This window comes from Herpailurus yagouaroundi, unplaced genomic scaffold (assembly GCF_014898765.1).
Source record: "Herpailurus yagouaroundi ecotype Mexico unplaced genomic scaffold, PumYag 186, whole genome shotgun sequence".
NCBI lineage: Eukaryota > Metazoa > Chordata > Mammalia > Carnivora > Felidae > Herpailurus > Herpailurus yagouaroundi.
The window spans coordinates 3,984,413-3,997,942 of NW_024412417.1; the positions used below are offsets into that span (position 1 = coordinate 3,984,413).

The 13,530-nt window shown below is 39.3% G+C and overlaps 1 protein-coding gene across 2 annotated transcripts in view; it reads left to right on the top strand.

Moving 5' to 3' along the window:
* SLC26A7 (solute carrier family 26 member 7) overlaps positions 1–13,530 on the top strand; it is a 120,334-nt gene that overhangs the window by 47,696 nt on the left and 59,108 nt on the right. For both annotated transcript variants that reach the window (XM_040493955.1, XM_040493956.1), the window contains one exon: positions 2,515–2,679. In XM_040493955.1, coding sequence (XP_040349889.1) covers positions 2,515–2,679 — 165 coding nt within the window. The remainder of the gene's footprint in view (positions 1–2,514; positions 2,680–13,530) is intronic.

The following is a 13,530-nucleotide window of genomic DNA, read 5'->3' on the forward strand; positions in this document are numbered from 1 at the left end:
TGCATTTAGATGAATTGAAAATCCAACTCTCTGGTGTTCATCTTACCCCAATAATATGCTAATTTTGTCCTTAGGGCCTGTAAGAGTTAATGTCATAAGTTGGAATTTACTCACTAGTAGATAGATGCTTGGGGAAAATTGGTTCAGTGTTTTTCTTAACTGATTGTGTTTTCAGGATGAAAATCAACAGACTATGAATCAAGAGTTGCCAAGAAGATCAGTGTGTTCCATTTGTACCTATACCATTGATTGCATATTTCCCTCAGGACATTTCTACTTTGACAAACACACACACAGTTTCTTAAAAAAAAATGTTACTAGCTGGAGTTGCTGCTCGGGCTTCCTCTGTTGGCAGAAACAGAATGCCTGATTTCTATGTTGGCAATCCAGATTATTTTTTATTCTATATTGAATAAATGGGGCTGCTAAACTGCAAACAATTCAAATACATTTCTTTGTGCACCTATAAATTCTTTCAAGTTTTCCTGAGTTGGGAAATGTGGTGAGGCCCCTTCTACGTGTTCAAAACTGTAGCTGGTTTCCTATGATGAGTGAATATCCATGACATCTCATGATGTTCCTGTGCCTTACATATTTTGCATGTTTTGCAAGTTTTGAAGTCCTTATATTATTTCACATTCACTTTATAATGATTCTACAAGATAGATAGCATAGACTTCAGTCTAATGGCTTATAGATGATGATGAGGCTCAGAAAATTTCAGCAGGTTTTCTACAGTCAGAACTAGGACATAGGGAAGCCAGGATCAGAACTTCAGTTTTCAGATTTGAGCCCAGAACACTCTACTCTGATGCAAGTTCAGAGCATTATCGCTTTTGGTCAAAGGACATTGCAATATGATAGAAATGATATATTTTGCAATTTATGCTCTAGTGTTAACAGATAGCACTTTATACTTCTCTTTTTCATCACTGTCACCTCTTCACAGAAGGAGATCTCATTGCTGTTCTGTCCTCTGATTTCTTTAATAACTAATCTGATTTTCCAAAAAGAATTTTAAGACATGACCTAAATATGGTAATTAACACACTGAGAGGATATATCAACATGACCCGCTTTGTGTCCCTTTTCTAGTGTGGATACTCATGAATATAATTTAATGTTACTTTCAAAACACTGAATTTTATGTTTTGTAGTTTAAAAACTTTTTTAATGTTTATTTATTTTGAGAGAGAGAGACAGAATGTGAGTTGGGGGGGCGGGGGGGAAGGGGCAGAGAGAGAGAAGGAAAGACAGAATCTGAAGCAGGAAGCAGGCTTGAGGCTCCAAGCTGTCAGCCCAGAGCCCATTGCGGGGCTCCAACTTACGAACTGCAAGATCATGACCTGAGCTGAAGTTGGTTGCTTAATTGATAGAACCACCCAAGCATCCCTGTTTTATAGTTTCTATGACTGAGTTTACACAGTAGTATTCAGTCAAAGGATGGGCCACCTTCTAAAAGCTCTCTCACCGGCAGAGGAAGAACACTAACCGTTGCTATGTTAATAGGAGAATTTTGGTTCCTTTGGTCATCTTTTGCCCAGCAGAACTCAATGCACAGCTTCTACTCAAAGTTGATAATTTTGTTTGGTCATGAAGCACAGCGGTAGAAGTAGCAAGGAAATTTTTAAGGAAAATGACTTTTCTGCCTATTCTTGGGTTTCTGAATTCATATCCCTTTAACCTAGCCCTATCTTTTGTTCTTCTCCGCCTATAAATAAGTCCTGATATCTTCTTATTATTAGTGGCCATTTAGAACTACTTGAGAGAGTTTCTAGTCAAAAAAGGGTTTCCGTTTCTCAGGACCGGGGAGAAACTCAGGAAATGGCCTTTTTTTTCTTCAGTGCTTTTGAGATTTTAAACCTACTGGGTGTGGGGTAGTGAAATTCTGAAATTTCTTTTAAATTCTGAATTTTTTTTAAAGTATCATAAATGCAAATTTTTAAAAAAAAATTTTTTTAACGTTTATTTATTTTTGAGAGAGAGAGAGACAGAGCATGAACAGGGGAGGGTCAGAGAGAGGGAGACACAGAATCCGAAACAGGCTTCAGGCTCTGAGTTGTCAGCACAGAGCCCGACGTGGGGCTCGAACTCACGGACCGTGAGATCATGACCTGAGCCGAAGTCGGCCGCTTAGCTGACGGAGCCACCCAGGCGCCCCTCATAAATGCAAATTTAATTTTTCTCCACAGAGCCCCACGTATGAACCGATTCGAGTATATTTCCCTTTTTTATGACTTATATGATGAGGATTAGAGAAAAAAGGAAAAGTCAATATTCAGGGGAACAAAACGTGTTCACTTTAACCGAAGCAATTACACTGTACCCAATAACATTTGGAAAGCCTTGGAACCTAGTTATGTTCTCAAGAAAACTCAAGATACTGGATATATACAATTTAAGAAATCCACTTCACATCAGTTCTCTATGTCTGTGTGAAATGGAAATGAAAACGTGTCAGGTAGTAATTCCTCTAGGAACCTGGGGAAATGTCATTTTCCTTTGTCCTCTTAGGTGGCCATGTTTGTGCTACAGCTGGGCAGTGCCACATTCCTGCTTACAGAGCCTGTGATCAGTGCCATGACAACTGGAGCTGCCACCCACGTCGTGACTTCACAAGTCAAGTATCTCTTGGGAATGAAAATGCCATATATCTCTGGACCACTTGGATTCTTTTACGTGAGTTTCCCATATGTCTTTGTTCGTGTGTTTTGGGAGTGTGTTTCACAAAGTAGAATCTGGTTAATTCTAATACTGTGTTGAAGGACCTCGGGTTTAAATACAGTCTTTGAGGATACTTGAAGTGTGATTTAGGATACAAAACTAATTGAACAAATTCTACTGATTTTGGAAGAAATTCTGTACAACAGTTGAGTATGGTATAATTTGGGGTCACGATTAGGAAAAAATAACTGGAATTTTTTTGAGAGTCAGATATGTTGCCAACTTCTCATGGCAGCCATCTACTGGGGTTGTGGCCCAGTTTAACTATAGTACGCTCGACCACATTCATTCAGTGTTGTGAACTCTGGTTTGGCTCAAATCACAGGCCTGGTCAAGAATTGGTGGCTCAAGCCCCAATAGCAGACAGTTATTAAAAGTCATTTGAACAGAGAAAGGAACCTAGGGCCAGTTTCAAGATGTTATCCTAATACTACTCCATTGTTTTTGTGTCTTTTTGAAGCTGACCTAAAATCTATGACCGCTCAGGAAGTCACATCCTATGGGAGCTTTAGAAGAAAATGAATGTCTGGTTAATAAACTTGAGGGCAACGAAACTTCCTTTTACTTAATTTTATGTGGTAGAGGAAGAAAAAAACATTTCTTTCTACTCTCTAGGTTCTGAGCTGTGGGCCCTCTAACAAAAAAATAGATTAACAAGAGAAAACCAACAAGTGTATTACCATGTATATCTCATACATACATGGGAGAAACTCAGAGATGAGTAACTCAAAAGAGGGGGCCAGACTTGGGCATAAATACCATCTTCACCTAAAACCCAGGAAGAGAGTGTGGGGAGGCAGGTTATGGGAAGGGGACCATGAAAAGTACTATAAACAAGGATAAGGTTTGCTGTGCAGATGCTAAGTTGCACCTTCTCCATTGATAAGAGTTTCTTGTGATTTAGAGTCCTCCTTTCCTTCTTAGTACCCAGAGAGAGACACCTTACAAAGGGACATTTCCTTTATAAATGTAAATTTCTCTTACAAAAGGGTAATTTGTACTCTTCAGAGCTTCCTTACCTCTGCTGTTTCTCCAGATAATAAGCTGAAAATAATCCTAATGTCAAAGAGGCTTATTTTGGGGTGGCATATTTGGAGCTCCCACAGTGTAATATTGTATGCTAAATAACATTAATGTTTTATAATGAGGGTATTCCTACCCTCAATTTTCTTGATCTTAAAGGCTAAATGTTAACATGCGGAAGTACAGTAATTTCTTTATCGAATCCCTGATGTTGAGGTGGTTTGTCGTGTTTCACTCTTATACACAGTATTATACACAGCCTTATGAGGATCTTCGTTATTTGTGTGTTATGGTCTGTATCACCAATTATTTCATTAGGATAAATTCCTAGTGATGGAATTACCGGATCAAAAGGGTGTAATTCGTTTTTTTCTTTTTTTTGCCAAATTTCAATCTAGAAAGTTGTGCTAATGAATATTGCACTCTCATTCTATCATCATCAACTCTGATTGTTACTGTTTTTAAAATTCGCCATTTTGGTCTGTGAAAAGTAGGAGTATTTATCTACTTAAACGTGTGTTTTTCTGATTAACTGGTAAAATGGTCAATAAACAATAACAATTGGCAAGACAGAGCTGGGCGCTGGTCCCGCATTTTTGTTATGTAGGTAATATCCTGCTCAGTGATTCATTCATTGTAAGAAAGCTTAAAACTGAAACAAGAACACTGGAACAGAGCCTGGAGGCAACATAATTCCATGCTCCAGTACAAACAAGAGCAGACCAAAGTAGCTGTAAGCTGTCAGGTGACCAGTGGAGTAAAGACTTGGTGACGCCAGGTCTACCCCCACAGAACCGCATCAGCACTAGATTCTGCCTTGACCTCCTTGAATGGGGTGCTCCTCTGTGCATGTGAGGTGAAAGGAAATATGAGCGGGTTACAAATTAGCCTCGTCAGTCGCTATTCACCTACACAAATAATCATCCTTCCTTTTCCTGGTTCTGTTAACGGAAGCAGGGTTGCCGGATATGGGAATGACATTTAGCCTTTCAGCTTGCTTTTCTCACGGCAGTGTGCCTAAAATGCTACCTTAAAGGGTTTTGCGTATGATTTTGTTTCCCATCCTGTTTTCTTGTGAGGAAAACTGTAAGCGAGTTGATCTTCACTTTGTGGGTGAAATACCATGTGGCTTTTTGGGGCGGGGTTAAGTTCTCACAATGAAAGAGAATCAGATCTAAAAATTGTTGCAGGTGTCTGACTTTAAATTCACACTATTCCGTTGGTGGAAGTTGCTGTGCTGTGTGTTGAGGGAAAATGAAGAAAGTTGCTCTTGCTTTTCAATGTCACAGAGTCCTCCAGCGTTTAGGCTCCTAGGTTGGAATGGCGCCTGGATTCTTCGCCGGTGTTTTGAAATGAATAGGGACATTTTAACCTCAAAAATCGTGGCAGTCTGAGCTTTAGATCAAGAAATAAGTTGTGCATCATGTGTAGGTTATACTGGGACATCTGCCAAGTGAGCTTTGGTGTAGTTAGGCTGAAGAATCTGATGATGATAATGTGTCCTCTGAACTTGCCCCTGCATCATGTGGGTGGGATGTGAAGCAGCAGAGCTGAGCTCAGCACAGAACGATAGAACAGAGGACAAAATGGAGGCCTTGGTCACTTGGTCAGAGAACCCAGAGGAGAGCGATTAACACATTTGGGAGATTTTTCACTCCGACTGTGCTTCCGACCTCTGAGCTTTTGCAACTGTTATATCCTTTTTGAAAGCCTCAGGCTGATGGGAGATAAAGATATTATTTGGGACATAAATTAATATCTAGACCATTTGAGGCTCTTGCACAAGGAGCCAGTTATCACTGCTAATTTTCTCAGCTAGAACCCTCATCTTTCTTAAAAGAACGCAAGTTTGGCCAATCAAAATTAATTCTGGTAGTAGCAATCCTTAATATCAGCTTTGAGAGAAAACACAGCCTTCTGCCCTTATCCTGTTCTGAGGTCACTGTAAGTTTGGCTTCTCAGTGTCTTTTACCTGGGCGATGCCTGATTCTGTGCAAAATCTCCATCCCTTTGGTTGCTCTGGGCTGGTTGATGTTCTTGCCTCAGCAGAACATTTTTATTTTTATTTTTGTAAGTTTATTTGTTTTGAGAGAGAGAGAGAGAGAGAGTGCAAGTGGAGGAGGGGGCAGAGAGAGAGAGAGAGAAAGAGAGAGAGAGACAGAGAATCCCAGGCCGGCTCTGCACTAACAGTGCAGAGCCCTATGTGGGACTCAAACTTATCAACCCTGAGATCATGACCTGAGCCAAAGTCAGACCCTTAACCAACAGACCCAGGTGCCCCATGCAGAACACTTTTAGAGAACAATTTGAATCAGATACAGGTGCTGGTACCATGCTCACTTCTGCCCTGTCAGATTATAGGAAAGGTCTCTGGCAGGTCTTAAGAAGGAGATATGCTCTAATGCATTTCCGTTTTCTGTGTCTGTAGATCACATGTGACCCATACTAGCTAAGCTCAATAGTTAGACCACTTTTTCTCTTCTACCTGAAAACTGTTACCCAGCTTCATAAGATGAGGGGCTCTCCCAGAAGTGTTAAACCGCACTAAAGCTTTTTGAGTGCCTTGGAATTTCTAGGGTCTTTCTATGCAAGTGGATCCTCTGGAACACTATTATGATGCTCCTATATTTCCAATAATAAGTGGATGGAATTAGGCCTAATTCATCTTTTTTTTTTTTTTTTGCCTTCCTAAATCCCTTCACACATAATGCTTTACTTTTCCCTTTGTTCTGCAAGTTTTATCTCTAAATTCATATACTTCTAATGAATTTAAATTATGGCTGTTTCTTAATGATCTTTAAAGGAGTGGGTAAATATCAGTTTTTTTCTCTGATTTAACTTTTAGCTCTGGTGATTTTATTAGGGCCCATACAATCAAGTAGACACTAATTGATCTATCTTTTCTTTTCCTTAGAAAGAGGCAACAGGAGAAAGAACTTTAGAATTTTAAAAGCCCAGATTCAGATCAGAACTCTGGCTTTGACTAAGTATCTTTGGCTCCTGCTCTATAAATTGGTGATAATTATACCTATTGGGAGTCATTTCCTAAATGAAATTTCTGGAATAAAATAAGTGTTCATTAAATAGAAGCCATTGGGGCGCCTGGGTGGCGCAGTCGGTTAAGCGTCCGACTTCAGCCAGGTCACGATCTCACGGTCCGTGAGTTCGAGCCCCGCGTCAGGCTCTGGGCTGATGGCTCAGAGCCTGGAGCCTGTTTCCGATTCTGTGTCTCCCTCTCTCTCTCTGCCCCTCCCCTGTTCATGCTCTGTCTCTCTCTGTCCCAAAAATAAATAAAAAACGTTGAAAAGGGGCGCCTGGGTGGCGCAGTCGGTTAAGCGTCCGACTTCAGCCAGGTCACGATCTCGCGGTCCGTGAGTTCGAGCCCCGCGTCGGGCTCTGGGCTGATGGCTCAGAGCCTGGACCCTGTTTCTGATTCTGTGTCTCCCTCTCTCTCTGCCCCTCCCCCGTTCATGCTCTGTCTCTCTCTGTCCCAAAAAATAAATAAACGTTAAAAAAAAAAAATTAAAAAAAAAAAACAAAAAAAAAAACGTTGAAAAAAAATAAATAGAAGCCATTATCTTTATACTGGTAATTCATATTGGATATAACCAAGATTTTTTTTAAAAGTGCTACTTATGTAATAGATACTCTTATCTATTAATAATAATAGAATAGTAATAGATACTTTTCCTATAATCTGCGGAGGACTCAATCAAATAATCAAAGCTAAATAGTAAAACAAACTTACTTCTCTTTTTGCAACTTAGAAATATGACTTCGAAATTTATAAAACTTTAAAAAATAACTATATCTGCTCTTAATAAGGGTTAGTCATCAGAATTGAAGAAATTCTGTTTTTTAGTTTATTTTCATTGAAAAATATTTCCATCTATTCAGCTCACCATCCCCAACGGTTATAAACTCGCTTAATAAGTTATAAACACTGCTGGAATATATTTAAAACTAAGCAGAAGCAATAAGATTACGAAGGTCAATTCTGTTTTGCGACTCTGGCTCACCAGTTACATTGTTTCATTCCTGTTGTTCTTAAGATTCAAATATTTGACTGATAGTTGGTTCCCCAAACAGATAAGAGGGAAAGTTTAATTCTTCTCTAGAATAAATTTTTTTAACTGAGAAATGATAATGTATCCTTTTATTAGAAAGGATGTTTCCCCAAAAGGCACAATAAAAATTACAAAAATTCCTAGTTCATATTAGCACATGTGGATTTCTTTGAGATGGCGCCAGTGTCTTGGCCTGTAGTAACATATGATAAATTTGGCAAAGTTAGTTTCACTGGCATGGCTTTATATGAGTACTGTTCTAAATAATTATGTACAGTTCTGTACATTAAACCAGAGAGCACAAGTCAAGCTTGGCAATATATTCAACTACCCTTTTTGGAAGTTTTTATTTCCTTCCTTAAATATGAGGAGTTTCAAAACTGAAAAACAGTTTCATTCCTGCCCCCATCCCTGAAGTACAAGTGAAGCACTTTTCTAGTTTGAACATCCCTGAAGGCTGCAAAGCAGGAACCAAGAATGTTAATGAAATGGGATAGAAACGTCAGAAGGAAATCGGAGCCAATGAAACTTTTTTTTTTTAAATAGAGAATGAGATCACAATTAAATATGTACAAATGAGGTTTATATGTGGAGAATAAATCTACTTTGAAGACCTAAGCCCTCTGGGAATTCTGAATCAAGAACACACTTTGGTGGTTTATGAAAGCCTATGTTTTCTCCGCAGTTATTGTGACATGTCTATTGTGAATTGCAGGGATGTTCAACATACTCTGAAAAATGGACAGAATAAATTGAAGGGAAAGAAACTGAATGTTCATCTGCAGCTTGATTCAATCAGCAATGCAGGGGATAGAAAATGTGGCAGGTTTAACTTGGGTACGGAACAATTATATGGGTATTTGCAACAAAGGTTGCTTTACAATTCTAAAGCAGAGGGCAACTATTTTTGCCACTTGACCATCTTGGGTTAAGCTCTCTCCATCCCCCACAATTCACTGAAAAATGCAGCACTCCAAAATCCACGCTCAAGTAATTCAACTTAAACTTAGTGTTCTAAACAAGCGATGGCTGGATGCCACCTGGGCTGTGGCAAGCTTGGTTGTGCATGTTGTGAGTTTCGTGTACCCAATGTTGTCTCTCGTGTCTAACACACCATACTTGCCCTAGTTCACATTTTGGTTGCAGACTTCATTTATCCCTTAAAGCAATACTGAATGGATTTATGCCCAGTGTGAGAAGCGCTTATTGATGAGAAGTTTGCATATAATTATGTAAAAAATAATAGAGTGTTGTGTTTTCTTTCTTCCTTTTGAGGTCTTGTTTGTACTCATAAAAATACAGCCTAGGGTTAAATTTTCAGCTTCATATTTCTGTTGTTTTTCTGTTTGTGCTACTTTAGGATGTAGAAGGATTTGAGGCATTTGATTTAACAATGCTTATCTCAGAATGTTTAATGATATAATGATATGCAGGCAAATTTATAGGAGACATCAAATTCTTAAGAACAGGGAGAACGAGTACCAGCATCAATTTTGGAGGGATTGGAGATGGCTTTAGGGATCCCTAAGCAAAATCTATATCTGCTTAGAGGTGGGATTCAAACATAATAAAGTTGAAAGTGAGTTGGAGCAGGGAGAGGGCATGTCTGGGCAATTGTAGGTCATGTTTAAAGGTCCCAAGGGAGGTGAAAGCTGACTTTAAGAACAAAAGTCAGGGAAAAAAAAAAAAAAAGCCAGGACTGACAGCAGACTTCAGTCTCGTCACCTGCCAGATGGGAGAGTTGGACTAAGTGTGAGGCTTCAAAATAAAAAATGTTCAACAGACTAATCTGGGGAGATTTTCCAAACTACACGTGGACGGGAAGAGATTAGTGTGCATCCTTGAATCAAGAACCACTAGAATTGATTTCCTTAGTAAATATTAACTAACTGCCTCATAGGCATTGAGGATGCCTTTGAAAAATAATATTCCTGTTCCCATGGAGTTTTATTGAAATACTGAAAGGGCAGGAAGTAGGGCAGGAATAGGCAGACTGGTGAACAGAACCATCTCAGATAATGTTAATGAAGGAAGCCAGGTTGTGTAATTGAATGTGGGTAACGTGACAAGTGAAGGAGAAATAATAAGACTCACCTTTTATTAACTGGGAAATTAAATGAGTCATTGCACATAAGATGGCTAGCCTCGTGCCTAGAAATGTTAATTCTCCCACTCCTCTAGAAAGTGATGATATTGAAACAGTCTCTCCCATTCTTTCTGCCGCAAGTTTCCCTCCCCACATCGCTTGTGATAGCAAAAATGTGAAAATTCCTCTCCATTTAGGGTGGTAAGAAGGAGTTAAGGTGAATGCACTGTATGGATGCAAGGAGGCTTTCACCAGATATGCATATGTTAAGAAAAAACAGTCGCGGTCCCTGTACTCACAGCTTTTAGAATCAAGTTGGAAGGCTTTCTCGCTTGCCTTGCACGATTCTGCTACTGATGTCAAAGATGCAGGGCCAGGAGTGAGAAAGGTTGGTTTGCCTGAGTTGCGGCCAGGTACCTCGACATCCCACCACTAACAACCAAAATCAAAGACTGCATGTGCCATGGTGGTCTCCCCTTCAAAGGGGTGGTGTTGCCATTCCAAGGAAAACAGGAAGCACCAGGAAAGTTTGGAAAAATTGTATGCTGGACTGGAAGAGAGGAGTAGTGAGTGAGTCACTGGTAAACCGGTAAATGTGCTGGTCTAGGCTTCGGGGCATCTGCATCACAGCCCCGACTCTGTCACTTGCAAGCCAAGTCACCTAGTAAGTCATGAATCTTTACAGCCTGGATTTCCACATCTACAGAATGAGTCTGTTCAGCTGCTTGATTATTGAGGCCTTTGGGGCTCTGACAAGTGTCTTCTAAATACTGCCTTTGTTAGGCACTTTTGTTGAGATCCTTACCACAGCTATCCGCCATGCCTTGTTATCTGGGAGAGATGCTTACATCAGCTGGCTGTCTTTCTTAACGGTATTAATCATGTAGTGATTGTTACTAAAAGCTTTCTGTTTAGTTTCACTTTCTGTCTTAAAAATACGTCTATCTTAGTTAACTGGAAGAGAGGGTGATTAACTAGGGTATATATGAAATTCCAAAGGGAAAAGATCTGAGTCACCCATACCTCTGTGGCAGGCTGCCAGGGCACCTGTAACAAGCCGCCACAGTTAGATGGATCAAACAACAAACGTGGATTTTCCCACAGCTCTGGAGGCTGGACATCAATCATCAAGATGCCGGGACAGGTGGTTTCCTCTGGGGCCTCTCTCCTTGGCTTGCGGATGGCCACCCTCTTGCTTCTTCACCTGGTCTTCCCTCTGTGCGTGCATATCGCTGGTGTCTCTGTATGTCCTCATCTCCTCCTTTTATAAGGACACGGGTCAGATTGGACTAAGGGCCCATGCTAACGGCCTCATTTTCATGTAATTACCTCTTTAAAGGCCCTCTTTCCATGTATAGTCACATTATGAGGTACTGGAGGTTAGGGCCTCAGCTTATGAATTTTAGGGGAGCACAGCTGAGTCCCTGACACCCTCTTTGAGTTATCTCAGCAATGAGAAGCGTTTGACTTGATAACTATGTTAGTGTCCTGTGAAAACTATTGCAGTTTGCCAGGAACCTGGTGGCTTAACCACAGAAATCTATTCTCACATTCCTGGAGTCCAGAAGTCCAAAATCAAGACATTAGCCTGGCCACACTCTCTCTGGAGGTTCTAGGGGGAAACCTTCTTTGTCTTCCAGCTTCTGGTGGCTCTGCACATTCCTTGGCTCCTGGATGCATCACACCACACTGTGCCTCTGTTACCACAAAGCCTTCCACTCTATGTCCGTGTCTTCTACTCTTAAGTGCGCTTGATGGATTTTAAATATATGTCTGTGCACAGATGATGCCACATGTGTTTTCAGACCACAGGCTGAACACATGGTAGCAAGCATTTATGAATGTTACTATTTTTTTCTAGATGGATTCTTGGTTTTGTGCTTAATGATAGACTCAAAGTCATATAGGGGGAATCAAGACCCGTGGATTACAGATTAGTGCTTTCTACCTATTATACAGTAGCATACTGACAGATTTATTAAGGATTGTATTATCACTCTGTTGTTTCTGTAGTGAAACAGAAAGTGATTTATGACAGATTCCTAACACAAAAATAGCACAGGAACAACAAATAATAGTACTAAAAGGTTTATATATTCCTTTTGGCATAGAAATATATATTAGCATATTCCGTGTGGTCCCTTTGTAGATAGTTCAGAAATATACTCATTGCTGCTACTGAAGAGTTGTCGATGAAGCATTATATACTTAAAACATTAAAATCCTTTTTTTCTGTCATGGAGATTTCATTACTGCAAAACCTAAAGCAACGAGAATGCTGGCAAAAAGGATATTTTGGTTGACTGAGTTTTCTGTTAATTGGTTGATAGAATTTTCTGGTTAATTGAGTATTGGACAGAAAGTCCATTTAGTTTGTGTTTTCTTAATTTTTTTAAAAAAATGTTCATTTATTTATTTTGAGAGAGACAGAGACAGAGACAGAGAGCGTGAGTGCAAGCAGGGGAGGGACAGAGAGAGATGGAGAGAGTGAATCCTAAGCAGGCTCCATACTGTCAGCCTGTAGCCCAATGAGAGCTCAAACTCACGAACCATGAGAACATGACCTGAGCCAGAATCAAGAGTCAGATGCTTAACCAACGGAGACACCCAGGCATCCCAAAAGTCCATTTAGTTTTGAATACTATTAGTATTTCTAAAAAGTTAAGATCTTTCTCTTTGCCTTATTAAGTTTAACAAAATGGATATAATTTAGATTTTTCTTCATTTGTAAGTATTTCTTTACAGGGCCTTGTTCAGAACTTCAGTAACAGTTGCATAAATGTGAAACTGTTGAAAGGGTATGACCCCCTTAACTGAATCCTGAATATGAATTGTTTTTAGCTTTAGATTTTGCTTCATTCTTATAAAAGTGGAGTTATTAAAAATCTGATTATCGGGATCAGATAGCAGATATAAAAAATCAATTACTTGAAATTTACTGCAACGGTAGCTTTAACATTTAGATCCAGGCCTTGTACACAAACATGTTGACAGAATAAATAAATGATAACTGCAAATACCCTTACTATGATGTAGATCAGGTATTGATGGTGAGGAAAGAAGAGTCTGGGTCCTGCCTCTTCATCATTCTGCTTATTCAGAGTAAAATCTCCTCTTTACAGATTTATGATTATTTTTACTACATTAGGCCAAAGTATTTATTCAGTCAACGATATTTGTTTAGTGTTTCTCAGCCAGACACTATTCTAGAAGTTGAGAATCCATCAGTAAAACCTTAAGAATGATCAAATCAGATAAAAACACATTATATAAATAAATTTGAGTGTGTGCGCAAATGTTTAGTGAGTGCTTCAGTAAAGAACCTAAGAAACAATAGGTGTATTATGAATAGTCTATTTTTATTCCTTAAAATACCTCAAAATGGATTTGTTTATACATATGGATATTTTTCTTTTTTTCAATATATGAAATTTATTGTCAAATTGGTTTCCATACAACGTGCAGTGCTCATCCCAAAAGGATATTTTTCATTTTATGTCAAGTTATAGTAAATGGTCCATTTAGAGAACTAGTATTATAGTTTCAAAATGAGCTAAACTCCTATTTTATTAAACAGTTTGGTCAGCTGTGATGAAATAGCTTATTTATTTATCTGTACACATATAAACT